General features: G+C 39.4%; 1 protein-coding gene across 1 annotated transcript in view; it reads right to left on the bottom strand.

Moving 5' to 3' along the window:
* Positions 1-4,123: 4,123 nt before the first annotated feature.
* Positions 4,124-18,691, bottom strand: part of LOC138979069 (solute carrier family 12 member 3-like) — a 57,974-nt gene continuing 43,406 nt past the window's right edge. The window contains exons 17-22 of the mRNA XM_070351884.1: positions 17,312-17,442; positions 16,025-16,424; positions 13,408-13,494; positions 10,053-10,170; positions 9,709-9,776; positions 4,124-9,045 (exon numbers count right to left, since the gene is read on the bottom strand). Of these exons, the coding sequence (XP_070207985.1) occupies positions 8,910-9,045; positions 9,709-9,776; positions 10,053-10,170; positions 13,408-13,494; positions 16,025-16,424; positions 17,312-17,442 (940 nt within the window). The 3' untranslated portion in view covers positions 4,124-8,909. The remainder of the gene's footprint in view (positions 9,046-9,708; positions 9,777-10,052; positions 10,171-13,407; positions 13,495-16,024; positions 16,425-17,311; positions 17,443-18,691) is intronic.

Below are 18,691 nucleotides of genomic sequence, written 5' to 3'. Positions count from 1 at the left end.
TACATTTCCACTGGTGAATTAACAGAGAAAAATAAAGATAAACGGTCATATAGGTTTTCGCATCCATGGGAGGTAATCGCAACCGACCAAACAAACTGAGCCAGTATCGCGACGTATGTCGTGACAACCAAATGACAGTATACGTAAAGTAGCGCGACATATGCCGCGACAACCAGCCTAAGGGTTAAGAACAAAAAAAACTGTCACCACAGACATTGCAGATCTGGATTTACGGCATATACCGGAAGAATCCCACCCATGTAAACCATCTTCTAAATCATCACAGATTTGCCCAAGCTGTTACCTGCGATAAGTGCATCTTTCCACTTGAATGCAAATCACAAATCCACAGCCTGGCTGCTGCTTGCGCAGAATGAATATTTTGGTGTATAAATGTGAGAGACTGGCATTGCTGTCAGTGATAAAGTTAATTCAGGAAAACATTTCCATCCTGCACAGGAAGCAGGCAGGCTGCAGATTTGTGTGTCAATGCAGGACGCTCCAAGTTTCCCATATAAAAGCCTGGACAGAACTGTCCTGGTTTACATCAGATCATTAACATGCGAAGGTCGGTCACTTTAAAAGATCCATCCTAAAACCCCTACCATTAATTATCCCTACTCTTATTCACTGGTGAGAGAGCTAAAAAAAAAAAATAAATGTATTTAACAATTTAGAAGAACAGTTCAGTTCAATAAGTCACACAGATAAACCCCGTCCATGGATATATTCATGGATATATTCATAAATAAGTGATATGCAAGGTTTGGAACAAAGGTACACATCTCTCTGTAAACATGACATTTAAAAAAAATATACATGTACAGTATATTCTTAACCTTAGTTTTTATATAAAATTTCAACTAATTACTGCCAAGCAGTGCAACATACCCTATTTTGGCTGCGGAAAATACTGATGCCAACTTGTGATTAGTCAATGTGTATATGAAAAAGTAAAAAGCAAATAAGATCATTATCAGAATAAAGTCAGGCAAGATCTGAACAATAAAATGGAAAAGGAAAATGTGACAGCGGCAAGAAAAGAGACAAGTCAAGTGCAGATTTCAGTACTACAGTGCAAGCCATTTCATGTATTGTTAAAACTGTCAGTCACAATTACAATCCAACCCGTCCATAATGAACACCCTAAGGGACTGACCGTAAGTGGTCATTACAGACAGGTGGACACAATGGAAAGGTGAATTAAGCAGGCATGGGAATTGAAAATTGTAAAAAAGGCTGAAACTTTTTAACTGAAGACGGGAAGCGTCAAGTCGACGGCGCGAAGCGCCTAGCCTTACTAGGGGGGTCCGGGGGCATGCCCCCCCGGAAAAAAAATTCTCCAAAGAACCCAGATGGTGCAATCTGGTTCATTTGAGCTCCAAGTTTGCCATTAAATTCTGTTTTTAGAATCAGAGTTTTTAGTACCAATTTTTGCTTTTTTGAAGAAAAAAATATATACATGTGTTATATGGTTTAAATTTGTTAAAAAATTGATCTGTTGAGACAAACAGGAAAATGTAACTTGTAACACAATCTGTGCAATCTGGTTTACTTTTAAACATAAAAGTTCAAGTAACTGAGGCGGGCGGTAGCAGTGCGTGAACAAAGTACGGACAGTTTTCGTGGGCTTTTGCGCAAAGGCAAAAGTAATCGGTGCTTTTTTTGTGTGCCTCCCCCCTTTATTTTTTCGGCGAACACTTTTGCTTTTTTGGTAGAACAAAAAAAAAATTTGGCAGAAATCCGCCGTTCGGCGGACAATTCCCATGCCTGATTAAGGGACTGATCATAAGTGGTCATTACAGACAGGTAGTCGCTATGGAAAGGTGAATTAATGAGAAAAACCCTTGAAGGGCATCCTGTCAGGTGGTTGTAATGGGCAGGTGGTCGTTAACAAGAGGTGGTCGTCGAGGTTCATATGTACCCGTACACTGCATTTGCATGCTTTGAAACTGCAACAGGTTTAATCCTTAACATATTTACAGGTTTCATAAAGATGCTTAAACAAGCTGTATGTACATAAAACAACATTTAAACAAACCAGTAAACCAGGGGGAAAGAAGAAAAATTACAGATGTTTAAGTAGCAGACCATCATCTTATGATTTGAAGAATGTCAAATAAACTTTTGATCTTCCCGCGCGCAAAGAAGACAGATGAAAAGAAGGGGGAGAGGGAGACAGAAAAAGGAAAACAAAAGAAAAAGGAGAAAGAGTCCTGTTTTTCAAGGAAACTGGTTTTTCGTTATCAACACATTATTATCGATTAACACCACTGATTTCAGCAGAACGGTTTTGAACTTGTCATGAGAAGAAAAAACTCATAAAGACACAAGCATCCACGAATATTAATTGAAAAAACAACAGTGTACACAGTTTTAGCACTGAAATTTACCAGTCCAAGACACACAGAAACCTACAAACACACTTAAAATATATCAAAGGAATGCAAACCCATTCTCCTATTCTAATGCAAGCATGTCATGCCAGATTAAAAGACGTAATGATGGTTTCTGATTTATTCACACAAGTAAAAAAGATTTCTGCTAACCCATTCTGGCTGTACAAAAGTTATGTGCAAGGTATCTTACATAATGTTTATTGCACTCCAAACCGTTGTAGCTCTGGAGTATTGTTGCATAAAGTATTACCAGTCTGGGACTAGAAAACAAAACTTCAACACACGTCTTACAGTATCAGGGTTGACATGCAACTATAAATGCAATAAAATTAAATTAAAATGATAACAAATGTCAAAAGAACTGGCGTCCAGTACAAGTGGGACAACAAAAATCCAAACCTGAACCCAATTATAAATACCAAGACAGATTCATAAAACATATTTATTTCATGCTCGGAGTTAACAATATCAAGACAGTACTGCTATCAAATTTTGGAAACCATCCTATCTTTCAGACCGTCTTCAGTTGTACAAACACGCTGAGCCTTTAATTATGTTTCTCCAACGATCCACTAACTCTCACTATCCCCAAACACAAATGTAAAACCAAGGGCCGTCGCTCTTTTATACTTTTTGCTGCTGGAAACTGGAATTCCCTGCCCAATCACATCCGACACGGTCCCTCTTTGACTTAATTCTTTCACAAAACAGTTAAAAACTCATCTTTTCAGTCTTCACTGCGCCTAAGAAAACTACTCCCCCCCCCCCCCCCCCCCCCCTGCTTTATATACTTCAAATAGTTGTACAATGTATATTGAAATATGTATCAATTGAACATTGGATTTCCTTGCTTTTAGTCATGCGAAGTCTTGAGTCCGACTAAAACTCATATTAAGGAGGCTAGCCAAAACTACTAAAGAGTACATGTTTGCGTGCGTTTAATCGTTAACAATAATCTGAATTGCAGCTAAATTAGATCGATACATAACTGTTATTTGTATTTTTGACCAAAATATGACATTTTATACCGACCTTGACAGTCATTGTTCACCTCGACAGCTGACGGGTTTTGGAGGAACACTGACTGTCTTTATCTGTGTAACGTCATGTTATGGTCAAAAAGACAAATAACATATAATGTTTATATATTTGCTCTGGCATGCGTGCGTTCATGTTTTATGCGAGTGTTCTGTATGTACAATGATTTTTGTTATTGCATTTTAATAGCATTGATATATTTGAATGTGCATCGTGTACATAACTGTGTTTATTTGTGACTTTTTAAAATAGTTTTTGTAAGAATGTTAGGCGCTTGAAACATTGTATTTTCTTTCTTTCTTTATTTGGTGTTTAACGTCGTTTTCAACCACGAAGGTTATATCGCGAAGGGGAAAGGGGGGAGATGGGATAGAGCCACTTGTCAATTGTTTCTTGTTCACAAAAGCACTAATCAAAAATTTGCTCCAGGGGCTTGCAACCTAGTACCTTACTGGGAGAATGCAATTTTCCAGTACGAAGGACTTAACATTTCTTACATAATGCTTGACTAAAATCTTTCCAAAAATTGACTATATTCTATACAAGGAACACTTAACAAGGGTAAAAGGAGAAACAGAATCCGTTAGTCGCCTCTTACGACATGCTGGGGAGCATCGGGTAAATTCTTACCCCTAACCCGATTGTCAGTTCATTAGCGTTTCACTCTTCATCAACATGACAAAATATTAAGTAATTTTTGCTTTAATGTACATATGGAAGAAAACCAGGTATCAGCGTGTTGATAACGTTTGTGCATTTTCACTGCACTATTCTGTGTTTTATCTGAATGTATTTTACCTGACAACTTGCATTGAGGGACAGGTGCAAACATACTTAAAAAACCCTCTTACCAGATTGCAAATAATAGGGCATGAGTGAAAAATCTACTTTTTTTCTTCCCAAATAAAAATGCAAACAACCAAAACCACACATTTAAAAGACTGAAGCAGACCAGCACACTCTCTGAAGCACCACATGGAAGCACTTGAAAAAATCAGACACAAACTCAGGAAATATTCATATGGAAGCACTCAATAAATCAATACAAATCACAAGAAAAAAAGCAAACTCAGTTTTGGTGAAGTTACAGTTCAATCTCATTTGAATTGGTACAAAAAGAGCAAAAACTGAAGAGAAAATATACAGAAGCATTACAATATGGCAAACCCACCAACGCAAAATATCGCGAGTAAAGCAAGGACACAAAGTATTAAGCAAAAGATGCTAATTCAAAGCACGAAGCAAATACTGCAGGGAAGGCTGGAAAGAGTATTACCAAAAATAAACTGGGTATGGGACTATAAGCACAATATCTATATTAATACAAGATATTCATATGATAAAACTAAAAGTGAGTAGCTCCATCAAGAGATTTGGCTATATTTCTGTGGAGAGTACAGATAATGTGCATGTGAGTGTTATAGGTCCTCTCCATTAAGAGATTAGCTGTCACAATAAGAATTACTACTCAAACTATATTTTAGCCGGAGAATACTTGAATTACCGCAGTTCATATGCAAGACTGACTGAAGAACAGTAAAAAAAAAAGACAAGGAAAACCGAGGAAATCTCTAAATGGTAAGAACTTAAATTCAATAAGCAAGCATGCACACATAAAGTTCAGAGCTTTTTTTAACAGTTGAAGCACAAAACAAACAACTAAAGCACACAAAAAAAGCAGAAAATATCCAAAGCACAGAAAGCGCTGAAATGGGAATAAATGTAACTACATGCACATACTTCCTGCAAATGATAAGGATCTATCTGAATCAACCATGAATGAAGCTTGTGTAATGAAGTCTTACGTCTTGCCAACGCTTCTGAATCAAAGTCCAAAGATTATGATCTGTTTGTTCCACCTCCTGGATATTTTCCCAAAACTATGTTGATTATTTGTTGTCAGATAAAAATAAGTTTGCTCTCTGGATTGCACATGCACAGGTAATATCAAATCCTAAATCAAGTTTACTGTAAATGCCATCCTTGTGTTAACAAAAAATAATTTAAAAATACAGTATAGGGATCACACTACATTTTCTCTAAGTATTCCAGGACCAGTTTGCGTTAAGTTTGTTCATACACATCTTGTTGTGGAGAACAGAACTTATTCATGAGTGGGTTTAGTTGTATACAATACACTGGACATCTTCCCATCTTCTGCACATATGTGCTTACTATATCATCATTACTTCGCATTCCCTTGTTCTTTTGTTCAAAAAGCTGACAATGGCAGTGATATAAATGAAAAATATGTGAAATAAAGAAATGCAAAAATGGCATCAAGTGAACACACACACACAATAAACATGTCTGTCAAAAGTGTAAGTGTAGAACATTGCAAACGTCCTTCAGTTACACCAAGTGTGCCATTCAACCACAAAACTGGGAATGCAATTTAATAACACACCAATTTTCATCAGACATAACTATCGGAGATGTCAAGCTTGCTATACTGTCATAATTGAAATAAAAACAACCTGCAATTTATACAACTGGTTATCAACGTCATCATGTGCATGTAGACATACAATGTAATACCATTAAAGCAGCATCAAAATATAGACTTTCTACACATATAAAGGACAAGTTTTCATGCAATCAATGTGCCATAAAATTATCCAGTGTACGACTTTTCTGTCTAGAAGAATGATAGGCAATGAACTAGCTTCAACTCTAATGCAGGCAGGCATGGGTTTCCAATAGCATCTGGAGCCAGAAGCTGGATTCGTTCAGTACTGTTTACATGAATGTTTTGCACACTTTTTTTTTCTTTTTTTGGTTGGTATCAAGTTTCCAGTGTTGATCTTTTAGTTCCAGATTGACAAAATGTTTTGATATCGCTTTCAGTTGACTTTTTTGGATTGCTGTGCTACCCCTTCAATAGCAGGAAGCTGAGGAGATGTTGAAATTAGTCAATTCACATGGCAACAATTTTCAAACAAATTTTGCATTAGACTGAAATTATTCAGACTTTCAAAAATTGCAGATAAAACATCTGCATGAAAACTACTTGACGAAAGACAAATAAGGATTCTGACTGGAACAGTGGGTCACAGTTGTTAGCTTAACATAGCAAAGAAAACATCCGAAGGTTTCAACCTAGCTTCTTACATGTGCTAGAAGTGAACTAGCTCATAACTTACCCAAGCACACAACAAATTCCAACCAGGTTTCAACATACCCAACATGTGCTATAAATACAGCCATTTTCTAGGAATGACAACAGGCACATGACATCACTAGTACGCCTAGCGCTGCAGTTTTTTGTTTTCGTTTTTTGTGTGCTGACACAGGCCTACAAGCTATGTCACGTGCCTGTGCAAATGACGGCCAAACAGGGACAAGGTGAATGAAAGCACTAGGTAGACAAGGCAAGTTCTATTCAGTATGGGAACTGGCAGACATCTAATGAGTCTACAACAACCACAATTCAAGGCAACGTTTCTCCACTTCACAAATCCAGGATAGTCTAGTTCCACAAGGCAATTCTGATTGTCAGTTAGAATTACTGTAGGCAGTATCTGCACTCTGTAAGGCTAGAGGATTCACCAGTATTGTTACTTTGATTTAAAACAACAAACATTTTTCATCTCCGAAGGCAGGACAAAGACACAACCTATCCCTCCGTGTTCAAAAATAATTCAAGTACATATAAGTAAGTTCTCATTATTGAACACAAAGTTTATTTTCTCCATTTGAAAATTCTACTTATCCAGAAATATGCCCTCATAAAGTTTAGTTACATGTACATGTACTTATAATAATGAAAATTATTCTCTTCCAAATTATTCTGACTGGGAAAGACAAGTATCATGGATAACAATCTAAATCTGAACTCTGCCGAAAGAAACAACCAGTCACGTGATTTATTTTTTAATATTACATGTACGGATGTAGCTCGTAATTAGAAACTAGTGTAATCGCTAAATAAAACGGAAAGTAACAAAAAGACATTAACCTGCAATAAGTTACCTCTGTCTAAGTTAACTGAGCTGTCTCATCCTTCTGTGGCACTACTAAGACAACTGTCAGACTATAATAAGGTGAACGTCACAAAAATGCCTTGCTAATACAGTCGCATCAACAGTGGACTATTTCAATTCAATAACATGTCTCTATCGCAGAAACATCGACTCATCAGATGTACATTATAACATGAAACCAAAACTAACATGGGCGGTTTGGTGATATGGTTAACAACGTCATGGTCGTGTAGATACAGAATAATGTCACAATGTGAATCATACCTTCACCTGAGATTCTACATGTTCCAAAAAGAATGAATGTGCATTATCAAAAATAGCACTAACAGAAAACAATGGAATATGTTCTCCATCAACGAGAATTCTTAGTGTTAGCCACAGAAGACGGCATGGCTGTACTTTTAAAGTAAACACAAAGCAAACGTAGGTCTGATTTAAAGAATTTAAACAAATCAAAAGAAAAATGAAAACTTCAAAAACTACAGATAGCATTTATTCAAGCTGAGAAAATGAATTAGCATAACAAAATACAACTGCAAAATAAGAAGAAAAAACACAATTAAAAAAACCGGCATGTACTCGTAGAAGAAACTCATCCTCCATACAGTACAAACACAAAAGAAAGAAATATGAAAAAGTAAGAAGCACCTACCAAAGAAAGTGTTATATTTTACAAAGACTGAAGAAGTATAAAATGGTAAACAAAGGTTAGTTGAGATAATAGACAAAAGGATAGCTGACAATTGAATAATAATTAAAAAGCATTCGGGCAAACAAAATGACAATAAATGCAACAAAATTAAAATGTGTACATAATTCAGCATTGAATGCTGTTTATTGAGATTTGTACCCAAGAGAGAAATTGCTGTTGTGTTCGAATGTGTAAATGATCTGAGATTCTTTTATACCAAAGAGATTGTTCAAAACATCAACATAGGGCCTCTGATATAATTAATGTCATGCTTCATGCTAATTAGCAATACATTAATAAATACACAACATGACTAACCGATCAATGTACCTTTTAAAGGCAAGCACACACAAACTTTATCAAAATGCAATTTCAAAGAGAAAAAACATTTGTTCTTTTCTGTCCATTGTATTTGAATCATCATTGAATTATTTTTTTCTCATTTAATTTATTATTTGCTACAGGCATCACCACAACCAAACTCTCTGTACAGAACATGAGACATGTATACATCAGAACACTTGAAATTATCTTCACACTGATGCAAAAACAGCTTGGCCCTCAAACAACCTAAAGTTAAAAATCAGCAAGAAACAACCAAGAAACTAGCAAACAACCAAACATGAACTAAAACAAAACATAAAAAAAACCTCTCTGAGAAGATCAATGCAAATTTTTGTCTTGAATAAAAAGCAAAGAAGACATGTAGAGTTTGTTACAGCATGGTTAAGTAGCCCTAACATCACAGGTTGCTAGGGATGAAATGTCTCGTCACCAGCCAGGAATGGGTGTTGCCGGTTATGAGTAGAAGGTGAGGACGCTTTGTTGGTTGCCTCTCAGCAGTAAGAACGGGGGCATGTCTCTGGTCAGCGTGTCGACCCACGACATGTACAGGCCTGCTGAACAGGTGCCTTTGCGAGGCATCGGTAGCGTCCTGAAAACACAGCATAATCACTCACTTTAATCACCAGTCGAATGAGGGAGGATAGAGAGACAGACAGACATATGAGGAAAGAGAGAAAGAAAGCTTTGTTTGTTTGTTTGTTTGCTTGACCCAGCCGACCACGAAGGGCCATAAGAGAAAGAAAGCTAAAAAGGAAGCCATTTACTGTTTATGAAACTAACACTAACACTCTTTGTTACCATCATGAACGGGCAACCAAAAACATCCACCAGATGCAAAAACATTTTTTGCCTAGGTTCCCAGTTGATTTAGATCGTAAAATTGAAGTAACTAGACGGGTGCTGTCTATCTCTGCCTATTTTTTATCACCTAGCTGGCAGTCCCAAAAACTCCATATGTAAGTAATGTGCTGACTTCCCTGAACGGCACTAAAACAATTCCTGTCTAGCAGGCTGTGTCATATCGGCATAAATATGTAGCAACCAAATACTGTCTTTGAGAGAACGTTACTTAAGAAAGACCACTGTTTAATATAAAACTTGGTTACAAATTGAAAAACTGAATCAAATGAAAACGAGTCTTTTGCTGATAGCAGAAATAACTCTGCCATTGTCACTGCCTATGAGCATGTCACAATTTGTAGGCCACTGTGCAAAATGCGGGAGTCATAACATCAACATCAGAAATACTTACATGACAATGAGTGCCGCCTGAGATGACCTCTCAATCAACAATTCTCGCAGTCTGATATGTCTCTTGGTCTGAAACACACACAAAAAGCAAGTTAAAATCTACAGAAGAAGAATTGATAAATGTGTCCCTGTGGAATGTCCTCAAATTTCCTTGATGTTGCAAGTAACCAGCTGCTGAAATAGCCATGACACATTGAAGAACATGTCACAGTCAGTACCTGCCAGGATCAGAAAGCAGTTAAGCAAGTAGTTGCTTTTTTTCCACATCAAACTTTTTTTTTCATGCGTCTCATACTCTTTTTCTCTTCTACACATGCTCCTAATGACAAGAACTGTTGGGGGTACCTTGTCACTGAGAAGGTCAACTTCAGCCTGTGTGGATTTCCATGGGAATTCTTCTTGTGTCTCTCCCTTTTCCTCATCCAGAAGCCAAGGCTGGAAGTATGTGTTGAATGTTCGTATACTGAAACACAAACATTTCCCATGACCTTCTTTTCATGCATATCATTCTTGTAAGGAGCACTGATTGTTTATTATTAGACAATTACTGTACTAAAAACAAGTTTGTCAGTGAAAAGAGACAAATTTATCAAAAGACAATTCTGGTTTGTGCTCACCAACAGATGCAAACCTGCAGGTGCAATGGAGAATAATAGTATTTTGAAGTTGAGTGGTACCTACAATAAAAGGACATTCTTCAGTCTTGGGACCAGCCAAAAGTGCCCCTAAATTGCAGGTGACTTTTCACAGCAGGTATGTTTTGGTCAAGATCATACACAAAGGGACAGCAGGTGGTCTTCATTTGCAGGTGTTCCCTCATTGGCAAGTGTCCTCACATTACAGGTACCACTGTAGCAAGCAGTAAATAGTCTTGTTCCCTGGCTTCTGTCTTTGATGCATACAACCGAAGCCCCCTTTTCAGACACCAACCCCCCCCCCCCCCCCCAATTAAGACTCCCTCCCTTGATTCTGACCCCTGGCCGTTTGACAGTCCGATAGTAGGACATGTAGGAGGTCTTCTGGCCATTTATCTTCCTTCCAAGTGGACAAAGCCAGGACATTTGGACCTAGGTATATTCTCAATCCAGGTCTGACTTTTCGTCTTCTGAGACTAGGAACAACACTGACTAAACTATCATTAAAAAAATAAGTTATGCAATGACAGCAGCAAGGAAAGAAGAAGGGTCATAGGAAGGAATGCGGGAAGGAAGGAAGGATCTGTTAAATAGATATCAAAAAAGCTAGAAAGAAAAGCTTAAGTGTTCTAACGAGACAGAACATGTGCACAATTATTGTGCACAGGCAAATACACACACACCATTCATCCTCACCTCAAACACACACACACCATTCATCCTCACCTCAAACACACACACACACACCATTCATCCTCACCTCAAACACACACACACACCAATCATCCTCACCTAAAAAACGCACACACCATTCATCCTCACCTCAAACACACACACACACCAATCATCCTCACCTCAAACACACACCAATCATCCTCACCTCAAACACACACACACACCAATCATCCTCACCTCAAACACACACACACACACACCAATCATCCTCACCTCATACACACCAATCATCCTCACCTCAAACACACACACACACACACACACCAATCATCCTCACCTCAAAGACATAGACCAATCATCCTCACCTCAAACACACACACACCAATCATCCTCACCTCAAACACACACACACACACACACCAATCATCCTCACCTCAAACACACAGACCAATCATCCTCACCTCAAACACACACACACCAATCATCCTCACAGACCTGTTTACCCTAAACCCAAGGCAAGAGTACTTTCCCAAAAAGTTGAGTGTATTTTTCAAAAAGTTGGTGTACTTTGCAAGCAAAGCCATATGGGCTAGGGAAAATGTACTTTACTTTACTTTACTTTATTTGGTGTTTAACGTCGTTTTCAACCACGAAGGTTATATCGCGACGAGGGAAAGGGGGGAGATGGGATAGGGGAAAGGGGGGAGATGGGATAGAGCCACTTGTTAAGTGTTTCTTGTTCACAAAAGCACTAATCAAAAAATTGCTCCAGGGGCTTGCAACGTAGTACAATGTATTACCTTACTGGGAGAATGCAAGTTTCCAGTACAAAGGACTTAACATTTCTTACATACTGCTTGACTAAAATCTTTACAAAAATTGACTATATTCTATACAAGAACCACTTAACAAGGGTAAAAGGAGAAACAGAATCCGTTAGTCGCCTCTTACGACATGCGGGGTGCAGAGAAATAAGGATGTGGAAAAGAAGACTTTTGGTAAGTGAAATAAAGGTGATGGATCCAGTCAGGTAGAAATAAGACAACAAGAAAAGAATTGGAAAACTGCAGGGAATAGTAGGGAGAGTTTTCTTGGAAGGAAATATAGGTGAAAGGACTGGTAAGGCAGAAATAAGACAAAAGAAGAGAAGTAAAGGGGTGGGGTAGCTCTGTTTAAACGCTCCCGCCGCGTGAAGGCGACCCCATGGGAGCGGAAAATGTACGCGTGGGTGCAAACGTGTTTGTGTAAGAATAGCATGTCTTGTGAACACCTTCAGAATTTCACTCCTTCCAATACAACAGGGATAAAACAATGTTATTTACCTGTCAGTTTATAGCATTATAACCAGTGTCTTCCAAACAGATTGATAATGAAAAGATGAAGTTCGTGAAATAACATCTGCGGTTGACAGTGGCAAGTTCATTTTTACAATCATCTCAGAAAACATTGCTTCAGCACGGACACAGCCTTTTCTTCTGGCAGGATTTGCTTTGCGGGAATGAACTTCATAATTCCTAGGCAGCTTTCAGCGGATTTCATTGCAGCAACCTTGTCCAGGTGAGATTTGGAACTGCAGTGTCGTTCGATGTCATATTTCCCAGCATGGCCAACGGAGAAATCTGATTTACAATACTTGCAGTGTGCATGACTTTTTCCCATAGTAGACTCCACAATTCCTGGCTCTTTCTTATATTTCTCCAAGAAAATCTGCTGCTTCTGCTGTTTAGATTTGGTACAGTCATCCGAAACTGGCACATTTTTCCGCTTCATTTTGCCACGATTGTTGCACGTGCCAACAACTGAACAAGGTTTCCACAGCTGAAGACTTGCTGTCATGGTTATCTCCCTTCGACCGAAACCGGTATCAGTTGTACCATCCCGTAATCAGCACACCAACACCGGAAAACGTATTGTAGACTTTTCTTAGGCGTATTTTGTGTGTGTGTCGCGTATTTGCGTACCGATAATAATTTGGCGTACAAAATACGCCCAAATCGTACTGGTAAACAGGTCTGTCCTCACCTCAAACACACAGACCAATCATCCTCACCTCAAACACACACACACCAATCATCCTCACCTCAAACACACACACCAATCATCCTCACCTCAAACACACACACACACACCAATCATCCTCACCTCAAACACACACACCAATCATCCTCACCTCAAACACACACACCAAACATCCTCACCTCAAACACACACACACACCAATCATCCTCACCTCAAACACACACACACACACCAATCATCCTCACCTCAAACACACACACAGACCAATCATCCTCACCTCAAACACACACCAATCATCCTCACCTCAAACACACACACACACACCAATCATCCTCACCTCAAACACACACACACACACCAATCATCCTCACCTCTCCTCCCTGGGAACCTTGTTGATCTCAGGCAGAACCTCCACCTCTTTGGCTGTCAGACGGAACTTCTGCAGCATGCCAACCAGCCTGCACATAATTGCCATAACAGGTTGAACATTTGACCTTTTCATCAACATAGCTGAACAATGTCTGAAAAACTATGAATGTCATGCTTTTGACACAAACGTGAATTCAGATTGATGCTAATCCCATACCTCCCTGTCCACCCCCCCCCCCCCACACACACACACACAAAAGACCCACCATAACTCCTGACAAAAGAATTTGGGTATAAATCACATGGTTCATATTATCCAAAATTCACATTTGTATGTTCCTTTTGAAAAAGATAAAATGCACACAAAAACGAAAAAAAAAATCATATCCAAGTTTTTTCTCTGACCCTAACCCCATCTCATGGGTGGGAGCCCAAAATGTTGCCAAGACTGAACATTTTGGAAGGCCGGGGTCCAAGGGCCGCTAAGGCTCCGGCGGGGTGCAGGGGCAGCGCCCTTGCTGGGGGAATAGGGGGGGCAGCGCCCCCCAGCAAAAATTAATTTTAGCATTTTAGGGAGGGTTTAGGTGGACTCTCCTGACTTGTAAATTTTAGAACAAACAAGCTTTTTGGAAATGCATAATATATACATCTTGTAAACTTAAAGGTTTTTGTAACTGACCAGCTGAAAATTAATTTTAGCATTTCATGAGGGGGCTATTTGAGCCTCTCCTGGCTTTAAAACTAAAAACAGCACACACACTTTTTTTTTTTTTGGGGGGGGGGGGGGGGGGGGGATGAATGCACAAAATCAAAAACCTCTATACTTGAAGGTGTTTGGTTGCATCACTCTTGCTAGGGGGGTCTACAAAAACAAGTGGTAAACAAATTTCAAAAGCGGCATAAACAAAAATTGGAGATGCACATAATTAAAAAATCTTGTAAACTTGAAGGTATTTGATTTCATCACCTTCTTTTGTCTTTGCTTAAAACAAATGTTTACTGCATTAAAGGAAAATCGCCATGCATACAAAGCAAACAGAAAATAACAGTCACCTCCTTTGTACTACACATGTTTACTTGTAGCTCATGATTTTATCATTGCAGGTGGTATATTCCCAAATAATTGTTGAACCATAGCTTGAACCAAATGAGAAACAAGTTTCAAGTCAGTTTGTATCAATTAGACACCTTCAAAAGGGCTAACTGCTCAGGTTATAAAAGAAGAAGGTTTAGACAAAAACAGAAACCGCCAGAGTTATATCCCTTGCTAATGCTATACACAGTCTTCCGATGCTGCTTTTCAATTCATCATTTCAGGAGTTATATTTTAAAATTATTGTTGAATCATAGCTTGAATTAAAAGAGAAATATGTTTAAATTAAGTGTGTTTCACTTGCAAACTTTCTACAGGAATGCAATTTTTTTCTACCACACCACTGAAGGTCTCTGAATCCCTGCAAGTGGGGTATATAAAGTTGTGGGTGAGCAGAGTTTTCAAATAGATAGCAACTAAGATGCCACATTCGCCTGGATGACATGACATAGCTGCTACATGTCCCTCAATTTGGTACTTTTTTTTTTAGGGTTTAACGTCCTCTTAGACCAACTGGTCTATATTGGGACAGGTATTGGTAATACGCTGAAGATATGGTGTGATACTTTGATTCGAACAAGCCCGCTGTGGCTGTCTTCTTCGACACACCAGCATTGGGTTTGTCTCGTCAACGTATTGAAATACGATCATGATAATCAGAGACGAGAGATGATGCATGCGTGTCTTCGTGTTTTCCAAGCCCTGAGACTTTCGCTGTGAACGTGGGATCTTTTTCGTGCGCATGTGTGCACACGGGGGTGTTCGGACACCGAAGAGAGTCTGCACAAAGTTGACTCCGAGAAATAAATCTCTCGCCGAACGTGGGGATCGAACCCACGCTGATAGCGACCAACTGGCTACAAAGCCAGCGCGCTCAAAAGGGTTGAAGTTATCACTTGTTCGCCATGTCTTGTTATCAGAATGTGTATTGATTATCAGTTTTAGAACGTGTCCATAAGCAGTCTGCTTGTTAACGTTCTTAATGTTGTTACTGTATATAACATGTATACAAGAAATTAATAAAAACACGCTTAAACCAAAGCCAGCGCGCTACCAACTGAGCTACGTCCCCGCCCCCAATTTGGTACTGGTGTAAGGTACTGGGTAGTGTAAACAACAGCTGCTAGGGATTAAGAAAAACAAGTATATTATAAAAAAAAATAAAATCCAACATTCTTCCTGGGACAGAAATCCCACCCCTGCCATCTTCTCACTCGTCTTGGATTCTGTCAGCCTTTTCTCCCCCAATGGTACAAAAAGATCAAATGCACACAAAAACGAAAAAAAAATCATATCCAAGTTTTCCAAACAGTTTTTTCCCTGACCCTAACCCCATCTTCTCACTGGTCTTGGATTCTGTCAGCCTTTTCTCCCCCAATGATACAAGGCACACAAAAAAGCGCAGAACAAGCCTGTTAACTCTTTCCATTGTTCACAAACACACACACATTTTATTCTCTTCCTTCTAAATCAGTATTCACATCAGTATTTTTTTGTTTTTTGTTTACAATGCAGTTTGTACTCACTCTCTCTGAATTCTGTCAATCTCTCCCTTCCTTGTGCCAGGGACGAAGATGCGGATGGGACATTTTTTCCACGCCTTCTGCTTCAGCAGGTAGGGGACAAGCAAAGTAAGGCCACCGTCGTCATACAACCACCACACGTCAATGGTTCCTCCCGGAATTTTCTTGAGGTTGAAACGATTCATGGCCCGAATGACCTCCGTGTTGATGGCTTGACCTCCGTCTTTCGGCCCGGCCCGTGATTGGCTGATTTCCACCACTGTCTCAAGTCTCTTCTGCGGTGATGTGTCTTTGGATGATTTTTTTGCAGGTTTGGCGTTGCGGCCGTTGTTGGACTCATGACCGTTAGGGAGAGAGTGGTGATTGTCCTTTTCCTCGTCTTCATTGTCGCTCAGGCTCAACTCTGTGAACAAATGAGCTGCTAATTGCACTGCTCAGTATCAACCCATGTTAGCAAAAAAACAAATACCAGCATTTTGACCACAGCAGAAACCCCCTTTTAAGACCAACCCAAAACTAAGAAAATTAGATCTTAACAGAAAGGGAGTCTAAAAACGGTGGTCAATTTACAGGTGTTCTGAACTGGAAATATGAACAATTGGGGTGTGTGTGTGTGTGTGTGTGTAATTGTGTGTGTGTGTGTAATTCTGTGTGTGTGTGTGTGCGTGTGTGTGTGTGTGTGTGTGTGTGTGTGTGTGTATGTGTATGTGTTTGTGGGGTGGTGGTGGTTAAGGAGGGGGGTGGGGGTAGGTAGGGAGGGGGAGGGGAGGGAGAGGGGTAGGAAGGCCTTAATCAGGGGTCTTCAAAGAAGGGTACATGTACCACTGTATTACTACAAGTAAACAGGGGAGTGCATTCGTTTTTTACATTATTTGTAACCAGCCATAAACATTCATCTGAAAAAGAATTCCATTGCATGACTTAAGTTTTTGTGTACACAAACATCTGAACAATTTATTCAATTAACTACCAATCTCACTGGAAGTCCATGAAAATGTTTGAACTTCTAATTTGCAATCTACATGTATCATGATGTTTCCCAAAAGTTAATTTTTGAGGTGAAAAGTACGCCTGCCATGAGCCTAAAAATTTACAAGACAACCCTTTAACAGCAAAAGAATTGTAACATAAATTAGGGGTCGCTTTGAGTGATATGCGTAAGTTGATGCAAAACAAGAAATATTTGTCCAACCATATGGCTAAAATGTGTATGGCTCCTGAAAATTAAAATATTTATACCCAATTTTAAAATGAGCACAAGCCTTGACAAATGTAAAGTTGCAAACCAACCATCATCTGTGGGCGGTGGTGTGGGGTCATTTGGATCGTTGAAAATAGTGGCGTCTCCTGCATCCAAACCCATTCCAAGACCTTCCCTCATGCGCAGAATCCCCACTCCGTAATGCAGGTCAAAGGCATCACTGGCAAACAAAACACGCAACAAGATTGAGATTTCACTCATTCACATATTTAAGATAGTTATTGCGGAATAACTACCATTTACACATTAACATGCTTCCATTTGAAACTTCGAGGTCGTCATCGTGGATTGACGCCCGACCAAAGGTAATTGAAGCCCGACGGAGAGCTTCAATTAGACTTTGGGAGGGCGTCAATCCACGATGAAGACCGAGAAGTTTCAAATGGAAGCATGTTAATGTTATTGTAATTCAATCTGACGACGATCTCTTTCCTGCTTTCATGCGATGGTAAACAGACAGAATTGGTTCGGTTCTGTTCACACACTACTTTCAGTCCACCTACCTGCAAGGGTCAAGTCCCAAGAAATATGTCTCTGTATTCCCATCTTATCACTCTGCTCCCGTTTTGTTTTTTCACATACATTTTCCCTTCTTTTTTGACGGGTTTGTGGACAGCAAACTCTAAAACAAATTCTTTTCATCACAAAAGCGATCTTTGGAATTGACTGACGTAGTCCGGAAGAATTCATGCATCAACTTACGTCACGTATTCGACGTCATCACTTCGCATACCTTATGGTCTCTGTATTTCGTTGGCCTTCATATTTCCTACTTGTAAAATGACCCTCAAAGCTAACCGAGACTAGTTGAGGTTGTATCAATGCGCCTCGCCAGAAGGTGGTTAATGGCTTTTTTAGCGAGTGGTTAACGACAATTAATGACCGGTAATTTTTAATGAGTTGGGGCATTTGACCAATCACAGGATCTGTTTCATTAAAACGCCAACTTGATTGAATTACAGTATTCATTAAACAGATGGAGCATGGACCCTCAGAGATGTTTTTTTTTTTATATTTGCTCAGCTACAGTAGTCAATAAAGCACTTCATTGAAAAGCAAGGAAGGAAAAACACACACTACCCTGCTCCAGATATATACTCAACCATGTTTGTCAACAAGAGATGGGGAAGGAGAGGGGGGCTGGCTGGCTGTGTGTGTGTGTGTGTGTGTGTGTGTGTGTGTGTGTGTGTGTGTGTGTGTGTGTGTGTGTGTGTGTGTGTGTGTGTGTGTGTGTGTGTGTGTGTGTGTGTGTGTGTCCGTGCGTGCTTGCTTGTGTGTGTGTGTGCCAACTGTACTGCATCTACAAACACAGAAATGTCAGCACACATATCAACTGTTAGATATGCAACAGAAATTATGCTAGAATAAGAACATAATGGGTCACTTGACAGATGGCTTGTGAAATCATT

The sequence above is a fragment of the Littorina saxatilis genome, linkage group LG1 (genome assembly GCF_037325665.1).
Source record: "Littorina saxatilis isolate snail1 linkage group LG1, US_GU_Lsax_2.0, whole genome shotgun sequence".
NCBI lineage: Eukaryota > Metazoa > Mollusca > Gastropoda > Littorinimorpha > Littorinidae > Littorina > Littorina saxatilis.
The sequence above is the reverse complement of the archived record's forward strand: the minus strand, read 5'-3'. Positions and strand labels throughout refer to the sequence as shown.